Source organism: Larimichthys crocea, chromosome XI (assembly GCF_000972845.2).
Source record: "Larimichthys crocea isolate SSNF chromosome XI, L_crocea_2.0, whole genome shotgun sequence".
Taxonomy (NCBI): Eukaryota; Metazoa; Chordata; class Actinopteri; family Sciaenidae; genus Larimichthys; species Larimichthys crocea.
Genome location: NC_040021.1, coordinates 4,457,005 through 4,474,273, shown reverse-complemented (window position 1 = coordinate 4,474,273; position 17,269 = coordinate 4,457,005). Strand labels below are relative to the sequence as shown.

The window sequence follows — 17,269 nt, the reverse complement described above, 5'->3', positions numbered from 1 at the left end:
CATTAATTCACATCCTGTGAGTTTGTGGTTAACATGCGTGTGTGTGTTGTGTTTGTGTCACACACAGCCCCGATGACCTTCTCAACGCTCTGAATGAAGGCATCAGCCGTGCTGATGTCATCATCACCTCAGGAGGAGTGTCCATGGGAGAGAAGGTATGATGGCATCCAATTAACGTATCATTGTGTTTCACTGACACCTTGTGGTGGAAGGGGGAGTGACAGCCTTTATTTTGGAGTAAATTATGAAAAAAGAACCTAATTTATACCTGTAAATAAATAGATATTAATACAAATAATGATTTAAAACATTACTTTTCTGTGACTCTTTCTCAGGACTACCTTAAGCAGGTGCTGGATATTGATCTTCATGCTCAGATCCATTTCGGTCGTGTATTTATGAAACCAGGGTGAGAAGATTAATCGACTTTATTCTCTTCTTTATAAAGTTGGAAAGAAAAATGTGTTCCATGAAGTGATGTGGACGCTGGAATCAAAACCGTCATATGTTTGTTTGTTTTTCAGTCTCCCAACAACATTTGCCACCTTGGACATGGACGGTGCTCGCAAACTTATCTTTGCCCTCCCAGGTAGTGTGTGAAGTTGAGAGAAAGAGTGATTCACGCCGCTGCCTCTGAAGAGATGTTACTCATATATTTCTCTCCTCTCGCTGTCCTCTCTCTCTCCTGTCCGTCCGTTTGTCCTAGGAAACCCCGTGTCCGCTGTTGTCACCTGTAATCTTTTTGTCATCCCTGCCTTGAGGAAGATGCAGGGCATTTTGGACCCTAGGCCTACCATCATTAAAGCGAGGGTAGGATGCACAGGGCAACCAGGGCAGCCTGACTCCCTGACAAAGTTCATCATCTGTTGAGGCGCTGGTGAACACAGAAAGGGTTTTTTTTTTTTTCCTGTTTATTGACCAGACACAAGGTATCCACTGAGGCTTAATAATTCCGTGATTGTTTTATTCATAACAGAGAGGAAATATAAAATACATGTATGTGTACTAAAGTTCCAGGGTGTACCGTTGCAGTCCATTGCATCTTAACTCATAATTTAAAACTATTTTCATCATCCGCTTGATACATATTTATGACCACCATGTTTTTGCTTTGACTTGGCAGAGGAACCAATCACGGCCCACACTGACCCGAAGGCCTGCTCACTGGTCATGAATATTCATAATCGTAAAAGCAAGGAAAATACATAATAATATCATAAACACTGAACAGTAGCAGCTTGTGTCCCCAACTAGGCATCATCAAGTAAGAGGTCTGGTCCCCTGCCATCGTGGGTGCTATCCAGAGAGCTTTGCTACATCGTTTGCGGTTATAAAGCAATTAGAAATCAACTTGAATGCATTACTGCCACTTAGTGGTGGGACTGATGGTCTAAAAAGTGCAGATGTAGCCAGATCATTTTCCTCAGCAGATGGCATCAGACGCAGGTCAAACATTTTTTTTTACCTTTGCCAATAAAGTTGGAAGAGTTTCCACTGCTTTCTGTTTGCCTTGTCGCCTATCAGAAAATATCTAATGTTTCGAAATGTGGAAAATGTTGTTTGGCAGAATTTGGGTGAGCACATAGCCTTTTAGTCAAGTTAATTATGTTTTGGTGATGTTCCAGATCTGGGATTTTTGCCATAAGAAGATGACTGTTGTGCCTCATTCATGTGCTGCAAGGAAAGTTTGATATCCAAGACTTCTCTAATTTTTGGGCTGAGAATCAATCCTTGAGGACACGCACTAAACAAACATGAAATGTTACTGTGACTCCAAAGCTGTGTAGGGATTTCTGGTGCAACTTCACCTACCTCCAAGATTCAAGAAGAAGTAAAGAAAAGTCCAGAGAGGCCAAAACTTTGAAACTAGTGGTATAAAGAACAACTTTAGTGCGAAACAAACTTAAATAAGAAGGTTTGCATGCTCCATCCAAGTCCAATAAAAGTTTGTGACAGCCTGCAGTGGACTAAGAAACCTATCGTTGCTTAAATTTCCGTAGGTGCCAGAATAGTGGGGTTCACATTCAAATGAGTGCCAGGAAATTACACTGCAAATGTGAAACTACCTTAAAGAGCCGCAGCCAAATATCCTTATTTACGTATATCATTATAATTTCACATTGTATGTTTTTTTCCTAGTTGTCTTGTGATGTGAAATTGGACCCTCGCCCTGAATACCATCGCTGCATTCTGACATGGCATCACCAGGAGCCTCTGCCGTGGGCACAGAGCACAGGTACCAAATTATAGGCTTTAAATCGTCACCGGCGGGGTGGCATGATTTGTTAATTTGTCGCTTGTTATCAAGCAAAGAATAAGGGATTAATAAATTTTATCTCCATGCAGATATGTGGCGTATTGTAAAGTTTATATCAGCCAAAAAAAACCCTTCTTTAGGCGCAGAGAAAAGTTAAAACTTGGGGCCTAATGGCAGTTGCAGCCTCAAGGGATCTTCATCAGGGCAGAAATAATAAAGTAGATTGATTACACTTGTTACTCTATATAGACTCAGTGGAAGTAAACATTACCACCTTAGGTTGCCATCCGACACTGATTAAAGCACTTGGTCTCTATGGTCTTTTAATATAAGCGAGTTTGACAATGAAAAATAAGATAACTAATAGGTCAAACTGCAAAACTTAATAGGATTTGTGGCCGTTTTAATCATGTTAAGTTTCATTAAGATGAAGAAGTTTTCCCCTCATGGGTTAGATTCTGATTTATGAAGTCTTTTCTAACCCCTCCTCTGTCTTCCTTCTTCTTTCGCCGCAGGGAACCAGGTGAGCAGCAGGCTGATGAGCATGCGCAGTGCCAACGGGCTCCTGATGCTACCTCCGAAAACAGAGCAATACGTGGAGCTGCACAAGGGCGAGGTGGTTGACGTCATGGTCATCGGCCGGCTATGATGTCACCACGGAGGGATGGAGCGTCGGCGTCATATAGCGAGGGTTGGAATGGGTGGTTCACGGTGCATGTCCACATATCATTGACTATTCTGTAATATGCAACGGCACAGCTAGTTTTTATTGATTTGGATAACGTTGAGGTATAGTCAACATCTTGATCACAACCTAGATACATATGAAAAAATTAATTTAAAAAGATTATAGTATTTCAAACAAAGAAAATATAACTTTTAATGAAAAAATCTAATTATAAAAAGAGATTTATTCTGTAATATATTATTATGATTATTCTTATTATTATTATCATTATTCTTATTATTATCATTATTATATTAAGGCAACTTCGTTCCTTTCATTGCAATTGCTTTGTGTGTTCAATGCTAGACCTTATCTATAGCAGTAGCATTTTAATAGACAGCTGTAGGTGCCTGCCAGGACAAAAAAAGAAAATTATTATTTTCTCATCTTTAGTGGAAAAAAAAAAAAAATCTGTTTTTTGAAAATGAAGAAAACATTGAGGAAGACTCCAGATTTCCCATGGTGCTCAGTTAAGAGGAAGAGGGGGCACATCAAGACCGCTTCCTCTTTTGAGCGCCCATCAAGGTGACACTTCTGTTTTTCTCTCATTAGTATGCATCATAATGGCTTCACAAAGAGCTTTGCTTGTTGTTTATCTTGTGAGTCTTGTTTATGTGCGCAGTGCCAAATGCCTGGGCAGGGAAGAGGTGATGTTGGGATGGGGAGGTGGGGGGGCACACCCCAGTCTGCCCAGACCCTGAAGCTTCCTTATATTCACGGTGACCGGGTGTAAACTCTGCCCCGAACCCCCCCCAGGGGCGAGCTGAACCTGGGAAAAATAATCTTTTATTTGATCAACTATTTAAGAAAAAAAAAACAAAAAAAGAAAAGAAAAGAAACAGCTTCTTTAAGTGCTGACAGCCTTTTTAACCAACTTCACAAAAAATGTACAGAAAAAATAAGAACCATATTGTACAGATATATGTGACCAGCACTCCTAAGGAAATTATTAAGCAATGAGGAGACATTCAACAACGCTGTACTATAACATTTTCTGTAATGATATGAAACTGATGAAAGAGACTAAGATAATAAAAATCCTTGATCATTATGTAAAAAAAGTTCTTGTTGGGTTTCCTTTTTTAATAAAATATATCTAAAGAAAAAATAGTGATTTGCTTCTTTGGTATTATAAAACGTTTGGTAGTTGTTAGCAGGTGAAGTTTAGAGAAGTGCATGGATTTTTGAATGAATGAGTTATGGTCTTAACTTCTTTACCAAACAAGGTACCTCGGTGGACACAGTTCCCAAATATGATTGTGTTTAACTGTGTCAATATGATGGTTTTATACTGAGCAGAAAAACTCAACTACTGTATTAAACACAATTTTGAGATACTTGAACTGTCGAATATTTCAATTTTATGCTGCTGTAGTTATCTACATTTCAGAAAAAGGGAAAAACTTTACACGTTACAGTTATCAGATTCAAGTTTTACATAGAAAGAACATTTTTTATTATTATTTTAATAGATTAAACCACAGCTTTCTTTGGGCTCCCTGTCACGTTTCAGATCTGTCTGAATTGTCAGCAGTTCCATCAAAAAAAAAAAAAAAACTTCTCCCATAGTCTCATTTAAATAATTGTTCAGGACCCAAAGAGATTAAATCGTCCAATATTTCACTCAAAAAAGGAAATGATTAGCAAAGAGAATATACATTTGTGTAGCAGAACATTTGTTTTTACTTTTTACTTTCCTCTCACATCTATCATCTCATGACCCTTCGAAGCATGTTCTAGGTGTGTGCAGCATGAAAGGCGACCTGTGTTGTAAAATGACAAATAACTGACTTTGAATCCTTGATAATGCATTTAAAACTCATTGCAACCATCTACAACAGTAAAATGCTTTTAACGTATATATATATATATATTCAATCACAGAGGTGAGCTGCAGAATGAGAGAAACAAAAGAGAAAACTGTATTGAATGAATCACTGCAAAGCAAAGGAGGTTTTAACGCTCTCTCTTTCCAGGAAGGTAAGTATTTAAGAAGCAGGAACTGGCAGGAGAGAGCCTAATGAGGAAAAGAGGTTAAGCACAGAGGTGTCAGAAAGGATTAACTTAATAGAAAATACAGCGGGGGAAAAGGCAGCTTTAGGCTTTTGGTGTAGATATTCCTGAGGCTGCATGAGATTAGACAGTTTCTGTTCTGCTCTGCAAGGTGAAATGACAGTAGATCCCATTAGTTGGCGATGATTAATAGTGCTGTGACAAGAACTTAGTTAAAGTCATCTATGTGGATGTGTGGAATGTAAAGGGGATCAGCCTGGAGATGATTGTAGAAAATAACAGCGAATTCTTCACACCCTTAAGTGCAGTACGTGTATGTTTATTTATTAGAGGATGCGCTGACAGAGTAACAAGAGCATTTTTACTCGGAGGTGCTCCAAACTTCAGCTTGTTAAAGCCACTGGGATAAAGAAGTAGACGGCAGGATGATTGGTGATTATTTAGATATATGAGGAGTGATTCCACCCTCGGTCTTTCCATGTATGCGTGTACATAACTACTGTAACATTTACTCAAGTACTGTACTATACTTGAGTATTTCCAAATCATGACACTTACTACTTTTCTACATTTCAGAGGGGGAATACTATCACTGTCTCATGTTTTACAAACCAAACAATAAATGTCAAAATAGTTAAAAATGCTCCCTAAACATTAAGCTGTAATAATAATCTATTGCTATACTATATTATAATACTACATCCATCCATTTTCTGTAGCCACAGGGTTGCAGGGAGCCTATCCCAGTTGGCATTGTGCAAGAGGCTGGGTACAAGTCACCAGTTCATATGTAATATATCATTAGATAGACTATAAACACCAATAGGGGTCATTTTTCTGCGTTGTATTTACTTTTGATACTGTATATCAGTAGTATACAGTATCAAAAGTAGTATATTCTCATACTTTTACTTAAGTAACATGTTCAGTGCAAGGATTTTACTTGTAACAGAGTATTTTACAGTGTGATGTTAGTACTTTGACCTAAGTAAAATTTCTGAGTGCATTCTCGACCGCGATCATTTGTAAATAAAAACACTGATTCTTAGCAACACTCGCTGTTAGTCAGTGGTGGGAAGTACTGTAACTGCTTTTACTCTGTTATGTTTGTGTAACTTTGCTTTCGGAGTTTCAGGTTGAGAGTTTGCATACAAATCATAAAGTATAAAGTTGTCAGCAGTAGCTACATTATTGAGTAAAGTCCATTTTATTTATATAGTCCAAATCACAGATTTGAAGGACTTTACTGTCTAGACAATTTATAAGACCCTCTATAGACCAACAGGGGAGAGATCCCTCTTCCAGGACGGACAGACGTGCCATAGATGTTGTGTTTGCTGACAGACGGCAGTTATAGATAGATGAAAAACATACTGTATATGAAGAAGATGGATCCTGACCAACCATGGAGACATGCACACAAAAGAGAGAGAGAGAGAGAGAGAGAGAGACAAAAGGAGAGGCTGAATCTCTTCGAGGACAAAGATCCAGATCTAAAACATCTGGAATGAGGCACCAACAGCCAGGAAAGAAAGAAACAGTCCAGTACAAGTACAAGGAGGGGGAAATAGAGAGCAGAGAGAACGAAGGAGAAACACAGCTGTGTTTGAGAGATGAAATCATAGGGTTAGAGAGACTGAGTGGTTTACAGTACAGGACAACCATGAACTACAGCACAAATGTTAATATTGAGACTGAGACCAAGCCACCGCAAGGATAATGGTAGTAAGTACAAGGTCAGCCAGCTGACTGACTGACTGTCACTTTAATGCATGATTATAATCCAATATGATGATAGATTTATAAAACTTTAGAATTATAAAGTATATTATATACCATGTATGTATACAGCGCAATTATTTCTGTATACTTGAAAGGTGAATATGGTGTATATAACCATTAATTTACTGCATTTTTTTCTATTCCTAGTATACCCTAGATTTGTTTTATTTTTTTAGATTATTATTGCTAACAGATTACTTGTACAAAGGAGTCATATAGACATGCAGATGTGGAGAGATGGTGCAGTGATGGGCAGCCATCCAGAGCACGCCTGGGAGCAGTTAGGGGGTGTTTGGTACCTTGCTCAAGGACACCCTTGACAGTGCCTAGAGGGTGAACTGTCATTTTAACATTCATTGTAATTGTACAATATGTTTGTGTTGATTTGTTCTATTGCACGTCTGTTTACAGATTGTAAAGCCCTCCGAGGCAAATTTGTGACTTTGTGCTATACATATAAAATCTAATTTGATTTAAAGAAGGCAGCAATAGGTCTTCTTGACCCTGGCACCTGCTGTTCCCAACCAAAGCTAAACAACTAATACTGCTGAGTACCTCAAGGCCAACACATGACCTTGTGTAACCTAAGGATAGAAATTCCATAACAATTATTACTATTATTATTGTTGTTGTTGTTAATGTTGTTATCTTTTTTACTTTCTGGATGAGTGTCAGGCAATAATTCATACAAAACACAAAATAATCATGTGAGCATCGGTCCAAAGTCCTTAGAAGAAGAAGATATACTTTACTCACTTTTTTTTACATGCATTTTTAACCCCGAACACACATACAGTACAAGTACAAAGGCTCATAGACATGCAAATGTGGAGAGAGATGATGGAGTGATGGGCAGCCAGCCAGAGCAGCACCCTGCGAGCAGTTGGGGAGGTTCGATGCCTTGCTCAGGGACGCCTTGGTGAACTTGCACCTCTCCAGTTAAAGTCATCTATGTGGAAGTGTGGAATGTAAAGGGGATCAGCCTGGAGATGATTGTAGAAAATAACAGTGAACTCTTCACATCCTTAAGTGTATGTTTATTTATTAGAGGATGCGCTGACAGAGTAACAAGAGCATTTTTACTCGGAGGTGCTCCAAACTTCAGCTTGTTAAAGCCACTGGGATAAAGAAGTAGACAGCAGGAATTAAATAGTCAATTCATCGAAGACTGTCGATTTGTTAGAAAATGTCAATCACCCACTCACCGTATTGTCTGTTAGCCGGCCTCTCTAAACATCTCAGGGGGGTGGGGGGGGTGGGGGTGAGGCAGTATCAAAACAGAGCATGGTCGGTTTTTGTAATGATATCTTGGTATTTTAGTTACTGTCTATGGGAGAAGAGAAACAAATACGTATAATAGCCTAAACGTCTCTACCAAGTGTTTATTTTGTTGCTACAGTTGGGGTCTTGTAACCTTGGCACCTAGATTACACAGCATACAGAAAGCTTTGTACGAAATGTTTATTGCACGGGCATTTTTCTGCATTTTTCAGCATTCCACCCACTCTGTCTCTCTGTCTTTCCCCTCTCTGCTGTTTCGAACCGATGCCTATAGGCATGACATTAAGCGCGGGGAGGTGTGCTTGCAAGGCCACCCACATGCATGCTGAAAGAGTGGTCTCCTGGCCACTGTGGGGTCCACAGAGGTAAGATGTCCCAGATTCCCAGTGGTTTGCTGTCAGTGTCAACAGGAAATGAGTTAAGCTGATAAAAAAAATTGTTTTTAAAACTTGTTACGTCTGCGTTGAAGGTACAAACGTGCCGTCTTTTTTTTCTACAGCGTACCTCGTTCATATTATGCACAATCAACATTTTTGCTTTGAACTGCGGACACCAAACAACGTTTAGAGCTGAGTGCGCGTAGCCAGCCGTCGCATGTGTGCTTTCAGTTGCGATGAATGTGTTTATTTCGGACCACTGGTTTCCTTTTACGCATGGATCATATTTGGCCATTCCTCTGTGGACGGATGTGGCAGTTTAAATTTCATGGGGGGTGTGTAACCGGCATGCATACTCCAACACCTTTGTTTCTCGCGGCTGTGCAAGACATGTCTAATTGTATAAATCAACTGAGCTACGTTATGTTTTTGTTCTCAGCTACACCTCCTTTGTCAAGTCTGATAATAGATGAGTAGATATGTTTCTTTGTCGTCCCATTTTAGCACTTCGCTACTGTAATGCGGAGACTAAAATATATGTGTTTGGTTGTGGTGTTTTAATAACTGATATACAGTATTCTGCCCACAAACCCACTCTGAACCTGCTAAATGAGTTCCAAGTTCAGTTTTGTGTTGCCTTCCATTAATAGTGTAATATCTAGCGGTGCTTGGTGATGTTTCCTCATTCTGAGATCTCCGCATCAAGGAAACAGTTCCAGATTTTTCTCTCGTTGTCCTTGGGGAAAGGTAGGTAATCGGATGTTATGATGAAATAGACGGCATACATCCCGTCACAGCCGCCCGGGGGCAAGTGGACATCTTCACATTGCTTCAGCACACGTAAAATCCAAAGAGGTTGAGTTTAATAAAAATTGAAGCGTACAATCAAATAATCATTTTAAAACCAATATAAACACCAATGGATGAGGTACCTTGGTGAAACAAGCATAAAATATTGTATTTGTTCTGGAAATCTTTCAGATCAACCCGTTGTTAACTATAATTGGTATGATGGATGTGTCTTAACCCCTTTTCTTCCAGCTGAATAATTACCAACAGGGCTTTCTTGCAATGCTTCAGAGCATTTTATGAATAATGATAAGCCAGTCCAGAGAATGTATAAAGAGTATTTCTAATGTATTCATTTCCCCACATCTAGTCGGGAAGCTGCTGAACCCAGAAGACGACCTCCATCCTGGGAAGATCAGGACAGCATCGCTTCCACCCTGCGGCTACGATCCAGGACAACGGTTGACCCTACTATCAATCTGGGCTCGTGGGACATACGCATTCATGTTAATGCTCTGAGAACTTGTTTACCCCTTCCAGATATAATCTAACTCTACTTACCTCGTCCATAATTCACATCCTGTGAGTTTGTGGTTAACATTATGTGTGTGGTTTGTGTCCTCTGTGCCCCACACACAGCCCCGATGACCTTCTCAACGCTCTAATGGAAGGCACCAGCCGTGCTGATTCATCATCACCTCGGAGAGGGCCATGGGATAGAAGGTAGATGGCATCCAATTAAATGTATCATTGTGTTTCACTGACACCTTGTGATCGAAGGGGAATGACAGCCTTTATTTTGGAGTAAATTATGAAAAAGAACCCAATTTATACCTGTAAATAATAGATATTAATACAAAATAATGATTTAAAACATTACTTACTGTGACTCTGTCTCAGACTACCTTAAGCAGGTGCGGGAGATTGATCTTCATGCTCATAGCCATTTTGGTCGTGTAATTTATAAACCAGGGTAGAAGATTAATCGACTTTATGCTCTTCTTTATAAAGTTTGAAAGAAAAAAGGTGTTTCCAGAAGTGATGTGGACGCTGGAAATCAAAACCGTCAGTAATTTGTTTTGTTTTTTTCCAGTCTCCCAACAACATTTGCCACCGTTGACATGGACGGTGCTCGCAAACTTATCTTGTGCCCTCCCAGTTATTGTGTGAAGTTGAGAGAAAGGTGATTCACGCCGCTGCCTCTGAAGAGATGTTACTAATATTCTCTCCTCTCGCTGTCCTCTCTCTCTCCTGTCCGTCGTTGTCCTAGAAACCCCGTGTCCGCTGTTGTCACCGTAATCTTTTTGTCATCCCTGCCTGAGGAAGATGCAGGCATTTTGGACCCTAGGCCTACCATCTTAAACGAGGGTAGGATGCACAGGGCACCAGGGCAGCCTGACTCCCGAAAAGTTCATCATCTTTGAGCGCTGGTGAAACACAGAAAGGGTTTTTTTTTTTTTTCCTGTTTATTGACCAGACACAAGGTATCCACTGAGGCTGAATAATTCCGGGATTGTTTTATTCATACAGAGAGGAAATATAAAATACATGTATGTGTACTAAAGTTCCAGGGTTGTCACCATGGCAGTCCATTGCATCTTAACTCATAATTAAAACTATTTTTTCATCAGCGCTTGATACTATTTATGACCAACCATTGTTTTTGCTTTGACTTGGCAGAGGAACCAATCACGGCCCACACTGACCCGAAGGCCTGCTCACTGGTCATGAATATTCATAATCGTAAAAGCAAGGAAATACATATAATATCATAAACACTGAACAGTAGCAGCTTGTGTCCCCAACTAGGCATCATCAAGTAAGAGGTCTGGCCCTGCATCGTGGGTGCTATCCAGAGAGCTTTGCTACATCTTTGCGGTTTATAAAGCAATTAGAAATCAACTTGAATGCATTACTGCCACTTATGTGGTGACTGATGGTCTAAAAAGTGCAGATGTTAGCCAATCATTTTCCTCAGCAGATGGCATCAGACGCAGGTCAAACATTTTTTTTTACCTTTGCAATAAAGTGGAAGAGTTTTCCACTGCTTTCCGTTTGCCTTGTCGCCTATCAGAAATATCTAATGTTTCGAATGTGGAAAATGTTGTTTGGCAGAATTTGGGTGAGCACATAGCCTTTATATCAAGTTAATTATGTTTTTGGTGTTCCAGATCTGGGATTTTTGCCATAAGAAGATGACTGTTGTGCCTCATCATGTGCTGCAAGGAAAGTTTGATATCCAAGACTTCTCTAATTTTGGGCTGAGAATCAATCCTTAAGGACACCACTAAACAAACATGAAATGTTACTGTGACTCTCAAAGCTGTGTAGGGATTTCTGGTGCACTTCACCTACCTCCAAGATTCAAGAAAAAGTCCAGAGAGGCCAAAACTTTAAAAACTAGTGGTATAAAGAAACAACTTTAGTGCGAAACAAACTTAAACAAGAAGGTTGCGTGCTCAACCAAGTCCAAAAATTTGTGACAGCCTGCAGTGGACCAAGAAACCTATCGTTACTTAAATTTCGTAGGTGCCAGAATAGTGGGGTTCACATTCAAATGAGTGCCAGGAAATTACACTGCAAATGTGAAACTACCTTAAGAGCCGCAGCCAAATTTCCTTATTTACGTATATCTTATATTTCACATTGTATGTTTTTTTTTCTAGTTGTCTTGTGATGTGAAAATTGGACCCTCCCCTGAATACCATCGCTGCATCTGACATGGCATCACCAGGAGCCTCTGCCGTGGGCACAGAGCACAGGTACCAAATTATAGGCTTTAAATGTCACGCAGGTTACATGATTTGTTAATTTGTCCTTGTTATCAAGCAAAAATAAAGGATTAATAAATTTTATCTCCATGCAGATATGTGGCTATTGTAAAGTTTATATCAGCCAAAAAAAACCTTTAGGCGCAGAGAAAAGTTAAACTTGGGGCATAATGGCAGTTGCAGCCTCAAGGGACTTCATCAGGGCAGAAATAATAAATAGATTGATTACACTTGTTACTCTATATAGACTCAGTGGAAGTAAACATTACCACCTTAGGTTGCCATCCGACACTGATTAAAGCACTTGGTCTCTATGTCTTTTAATATAAGCGAGTTTGACAATGAAAATAAGATAACTAATAGGTCAAACTGCAAAACTTAATAGGATTTGTGGCCGTTTTAATCATGTTAAGTTTCATTAAGATGAAGAAGTTTTCCCCTCATGGGTATATTCTGATTTATGAAGTCTTTTCTAACCCCTCCTCTGTCTTCCTTCTTCTTTCGCCGCAGGGAACCAGGTGAGCAGCAGGCTGATGAGCATGCGCAGTGCCAACGGGGCTCCTGATGCTACCTCCGAAAACAGAGCAATACGTGGAGCTGCACAAGGGCGAGGTGGTTGACGTCATGGTCATCGGCCGGCTATGATGTCACCACGGAGGGATGGAGCGTCGGCGTCATATAGCGAGGGTTGGAATGGGTGGTTCACGGTGCATGTCCACATATCATTGACTATTCTGTAAATGCAACGGCACAGCTAGTTTTTATTGATTTGGATAACGTTGAGGTATAGTCAACATCTTGATCACAACCTAGATACATATGAAAAAATTAATTTAAAAAGATTATAGTATTTCAAACAAAGAAAATATAACTTTTAATGAAAAAATCAAATTATAAAAAGAGATTTATTCGTAATATATTATATGATTATTCTTATTATTATTATCATTATTCTTATTATTATCATATTATATTAAGGCAACTTCGTCCTTTCATTGCAATTGCTTGTGTGTTCAATGCTAGACCTTATCTAAGCAGTAGCATTTTAATAGACAGCTGTAGGTGCCTGCCAGACAAAAAAAGAAAATTATTATTTTCTCATCTTAGTGGAAAAAAAAAAATCTGTTTTTTGAAATGAAGAAAACATTGAGGAAGACTCCAGATTTCCCATGGTGCTCGTTAAGGAAGAGGGGGCACATCAAGACCGCCCCTCTTTTGAGCGCCCATCAAGGTGACACTTCTGTTTTTCTCTCATTAGTATGCATCATAATGGCTTCACAAAGGAGCTTGCTTGTTGTTTATCTTGTGAGTCTTGTTTATGTGGCGCAGTGCCAAATGCCTGGGCAGGGAAGAGTGATGTTGGGATGGGGAGTGGGGGGCACACCCCAGTCTGCCCAGACCCTGAAGCTTCCTTATATTCACGGTGACCGGGTGTAAACTCTGCCCGAACCCCCCCAGGGGCGAGCTGAACCTGGGAAAAATAATCTTTTTTTGATCAACTATTTAAGAAAAAAAAAAAAAAAAAGAAAAGAAAAGAAACAGCTTCTTAAGTGCTGACAGCCTTTTTAACCAACTTCACAAAAATGTACAGAAAAAATAAGAACCATATTGTACAGATATAGTGACCAGCACTCCTAAGGAAATTATTAAGCAATGAGGAGACATTCACAACCGCTGTACTAAACATTTTCTGTAATGATATGAAACTGAGAAGAGACTAAGATAATAAAAATCCTTGATCATTATGTAAAAAAAGTTCTTGTTGGGTTTCCTTTTTTAATAAAATATATCTAAAGAAAAAATAGTGATTGCTTCTTTGTATTATAAAACGTTTGGTAGGTGTTAGCAGGTGAAGTTTAGAGAAGTGCATGGATTTTTGAATGATGAGTTATGGTCTTAACTCTTACCAAACAACGTACCTTGGTGGACACAGTTCCCAATATGATGTGTTAACTGTTCAAATGAGCTTTATAAAGAGCAAAAAACTCACTACTGTATTAAACAATTTTGAATACTTGAACGTCGAATTTCAATTTATGCTGCTGTAGTATTACATTCAGAAAAAGGAAAAACTTCATGCTACAGTTATCATTTAGTTCAATTCAGTTTAACAAGAAAGAACAGTTTTTAGATTAAACACAGATCTGTCTAATTGTCAGCGTTTCTTCAGTCAAAAAAACAAAAAAACTTTTTCATTTAATAATTTCAGACAAAGATGAAATCGCAAATTTCACAGAAAAAAGGAATATTACAAGAGAATATACATTTGTTAGCAGAACTGTTTTTTTCTACTTTCCTCTCAAATTATCATCTCATGACCTGAGCATTTAGGTTTGCAGCAGAAAGGCAACCTATGTGTAAAAACAAATAACTGACTTTGAATCCTTGATAAGCATTTAAAACTCAATTCAACCATCTACAACTGTAAAATGCTTTTAAATGAATATATATATTCAATCACAGAGGTGAGCTGCGAATGAGTCCTTCATCCACGGCTGCTCTGAGAGAAACAAAAGAGAAACTGTATTGAATGAATCACTGCAAAGCAAAGGGGTTTTAACGCTCTCTCTTTCCAGGAAGGTAAGTATTTAAGAAGCAGGAACTGGCAGGAGAGAGCCTAATAGGAAAGAGGTTTAACACAGAGGTGTCAGAAAGATTAACTTAATAGAAAATACAGCGGGGGAAAAGGCAGCTTTAGGCTTTTGGTGTAGATATTCCTGAGGCTGCATGAGATTAGACAGTTTCTGTTCTGCTCTGCAAGGTGGAAATGACAGTAGATCCATTAGTTGGCGATGATTAATAGTGCTTTGACAAGAATAGTTAAAGTCATCTATGTGGATGTGGTGGAATGTAAAGGGGATCAGCTGGAGATGATTGTAGAAAATAACAGCGAATTCTTCACACCCTTAAGTGCATAGCGTGTATGTTTATTTATTAGACGATGCGCTGACAGAGTAACAAGAGCATTTTTACTCGGAGGTGCTCCAAACTTCACTGTGTTAAAGCCACGATAAAGAAGTAGACGCAGGATGATTAGTGATTATTTGGATATATGAGGAGTGATTCCACCACTCTGTCTTTCCATGATGAGTGTACATAACTACTGTAACATTTACTCAAGTACTGTCTATACTTGAGTATTTCCAAATCATGACACTTACTACTTTACATTTCAGAGGGGGAATACTATCACTGTCTCTGTTTTACAAACCAACAATAAATGGTCAGTCAAATAGTTAAAAATGCTCCCTAAACATTAAGATGTAATAAAATCTATTGCATACTATATTATAATACTACATCCATCCATTTTCTGTAGCACAGGGTTGCAGGGAGCCTATCCCAGTTGGCATTGTGCAAGAGGCTGGGTACAAGTCACCAGTTCATAGTAATATACATTAGATAGACATAAACACCAATAGGGGTTAATTTTTCTGCATGTATTACTTTTGATACTGTATAGAGTAGATACAGTATCAAAAGTAGTATTTCCATACTTTACTTAAGTAACATGTCAGTGCAAAATTTTACTTGTAACAGAGTATTTAAGTGTGATGTTAGTACTTTGACCTAAGTAAAATTTCTGAGTGCATTCTCGACACAGATCATTTGTAAATAAAAACACTGATTCTTAGCAACACTCGCTGTTAGTCAGTGTGGGAAGTACTGAACTGCTTTTACTCTGTTATGTTGTGTAACTTTGCTTTCGGAATTTCAGGTTGAGAGTTTGCATACAAAACATAAATATAAAGTTGTCAGCACTAGCTACATTATTAAGTAAAGTCCATTTATTTATATAGTCCAAATCACAGATTTGAAGGACTTCACTGTCTAGACAATTTACAGACCCTCTATAGACCAACAGGGGAGAGATCCCTCTTCCAGGATGACAGACGTGCCATAGATGTTGTGTTTGCTGACAGACGACAGTTACTAGAATGAAAAACATACTGTATATGAAGAAGATGGATCCTGAGCAACCATGGAGACAGCACACAAAGAGAGAGAGAGAGAAAGAGACAAAGGAGAGCTGAATCTCTTCGAGGACAAAGATCCAGATCATAAAACATCTGGAATGAGGCACCAACAGCCAGGAAAGAAAGAACCAGTCCAGTACAAGTACAAGGAGGGAAAATGGGAGCAGAGAGAACGAAGGAGAAACCAGCTGGTGAGAGATGAAATCATAGGGTTAAGAGATGAGTGTTTACAGTACAGGACACCATGAACTACAGCACAAATGTTAATATTGAGACTGAGACCAAGCCACCCAAGGATAATGGTAGTAAGTACAAGGTCAGCCAGCTGACTGACTGACTGTCACTTTAATGCAATTATAATCCAATATGATGATAGATTTATAAAACTTAGAATTATAAAGTATATATATACCTGATGTATACGATTGTATACTGAAGTATGTATATCCATGTATGCATCTATTATATACTCTAGATGTATAGATACAACGTACGTACAAGGGCATAGACATCAGATGTGAAGTGTCAGTAGCAGCTAGAGGGCTGACTTAGTTTGTACATTGCAATACACGACAGCTGAGTGAACTGTATTTTAACATTCATGTAATTGTACAATATGTTTGGTGTGATTTGTTTCTTGCACGTCTGTCCGTCCTGGGAGAGGGATCCCTCCTCTTGTTGAGGTTTTCTTCACCTTTTTTCCCTGTTAAAGGTTTTTGTGGGCAAGTTTTCCTCACTCGAACCGAGGGTCTAAGGACAGAGGGGGTCACTCCCTGTAACAGATTGTAAAGCCCTCGAGGCAAATGTACTTGTGACTTTGGGCTAAACGAAATAAATCTGATTTGATTTAAAAAGGCAGCAATAGGTCTCTTCGACCCTGCACCGTGGCTGCACCTGCTGTTCCCAACCAAAGCTAAACAACTAATAGTGTGAGTACTCAAGGCCCAACACATGACCTTGTGTAACCTAAGGATAGAAATTCCATAACAATTATTACTATTATTATTGTTGTTGTATGTTGTTATCTTTTTACTTTCTGGATGAGTGTCAGGCAATAATTCAACAAACAACAAAATAATCATGTGCATCGTCAAGTTCTAAGAAGAACATACTTTTACTCACTTTTTTATTTTACATGCATTTTTGAACACAATACAGTACAGTACAAAGGCTCATAGACATGCAAATGTGAAGAGGTGATGGAGTGGGCACCAGCCAGCACACACCCTGCGAGCGTTGGGGAGGTTCGGTGCCTGCTCAGGGACACCTCGTGAACGCACCTCTCCAGCTACCAG

The 17,269-nt window shown here is 39.1% G+C and overlaps 1 protein-coding gene across 5 annotated transcripts in view; it reads left to right on the top strand.

Moving 5' to 3' along the window:
* The window catches only part of gphnb (gephyrin b), an 85,712-nt gene extending 82,611 nt beyond the window's left edge, over positions 1–3,101 (top strand). For 4 of the 5 annotated variants that reach the window (XM_019277027.2, XM_019277029.2, XM_019277030.2 and 1 more), the window contains 6 exons: positions 68–155; positions 336–409; positions 525–592; positions 707–810; positions 2,140–2,236; positions 2,773–3,101. In XM_019277027.2, the coding sequence (XP_019132572.1) occupies positions 68–155; positions 336–409; positions 525–592; positions 707–810; positions 2,140–2,236; positions 2,773–2,906 (565 nt within the window). In that variant the 3' untranslated portion in view covers positions 2,907–3,101. The remainder of the gene's footprint in view (positions 1–67; positions 156–335; positions 410–524; positions 593–706; positions 811–2,139; positions 2,237–2,772) is intronic. The other variant, XM_019277028.2, reaches the window with a different exon arrangement.
* The last annotated feature ends 14,168 nt before the right edge of the window (positions 3,102–17,269 follow it).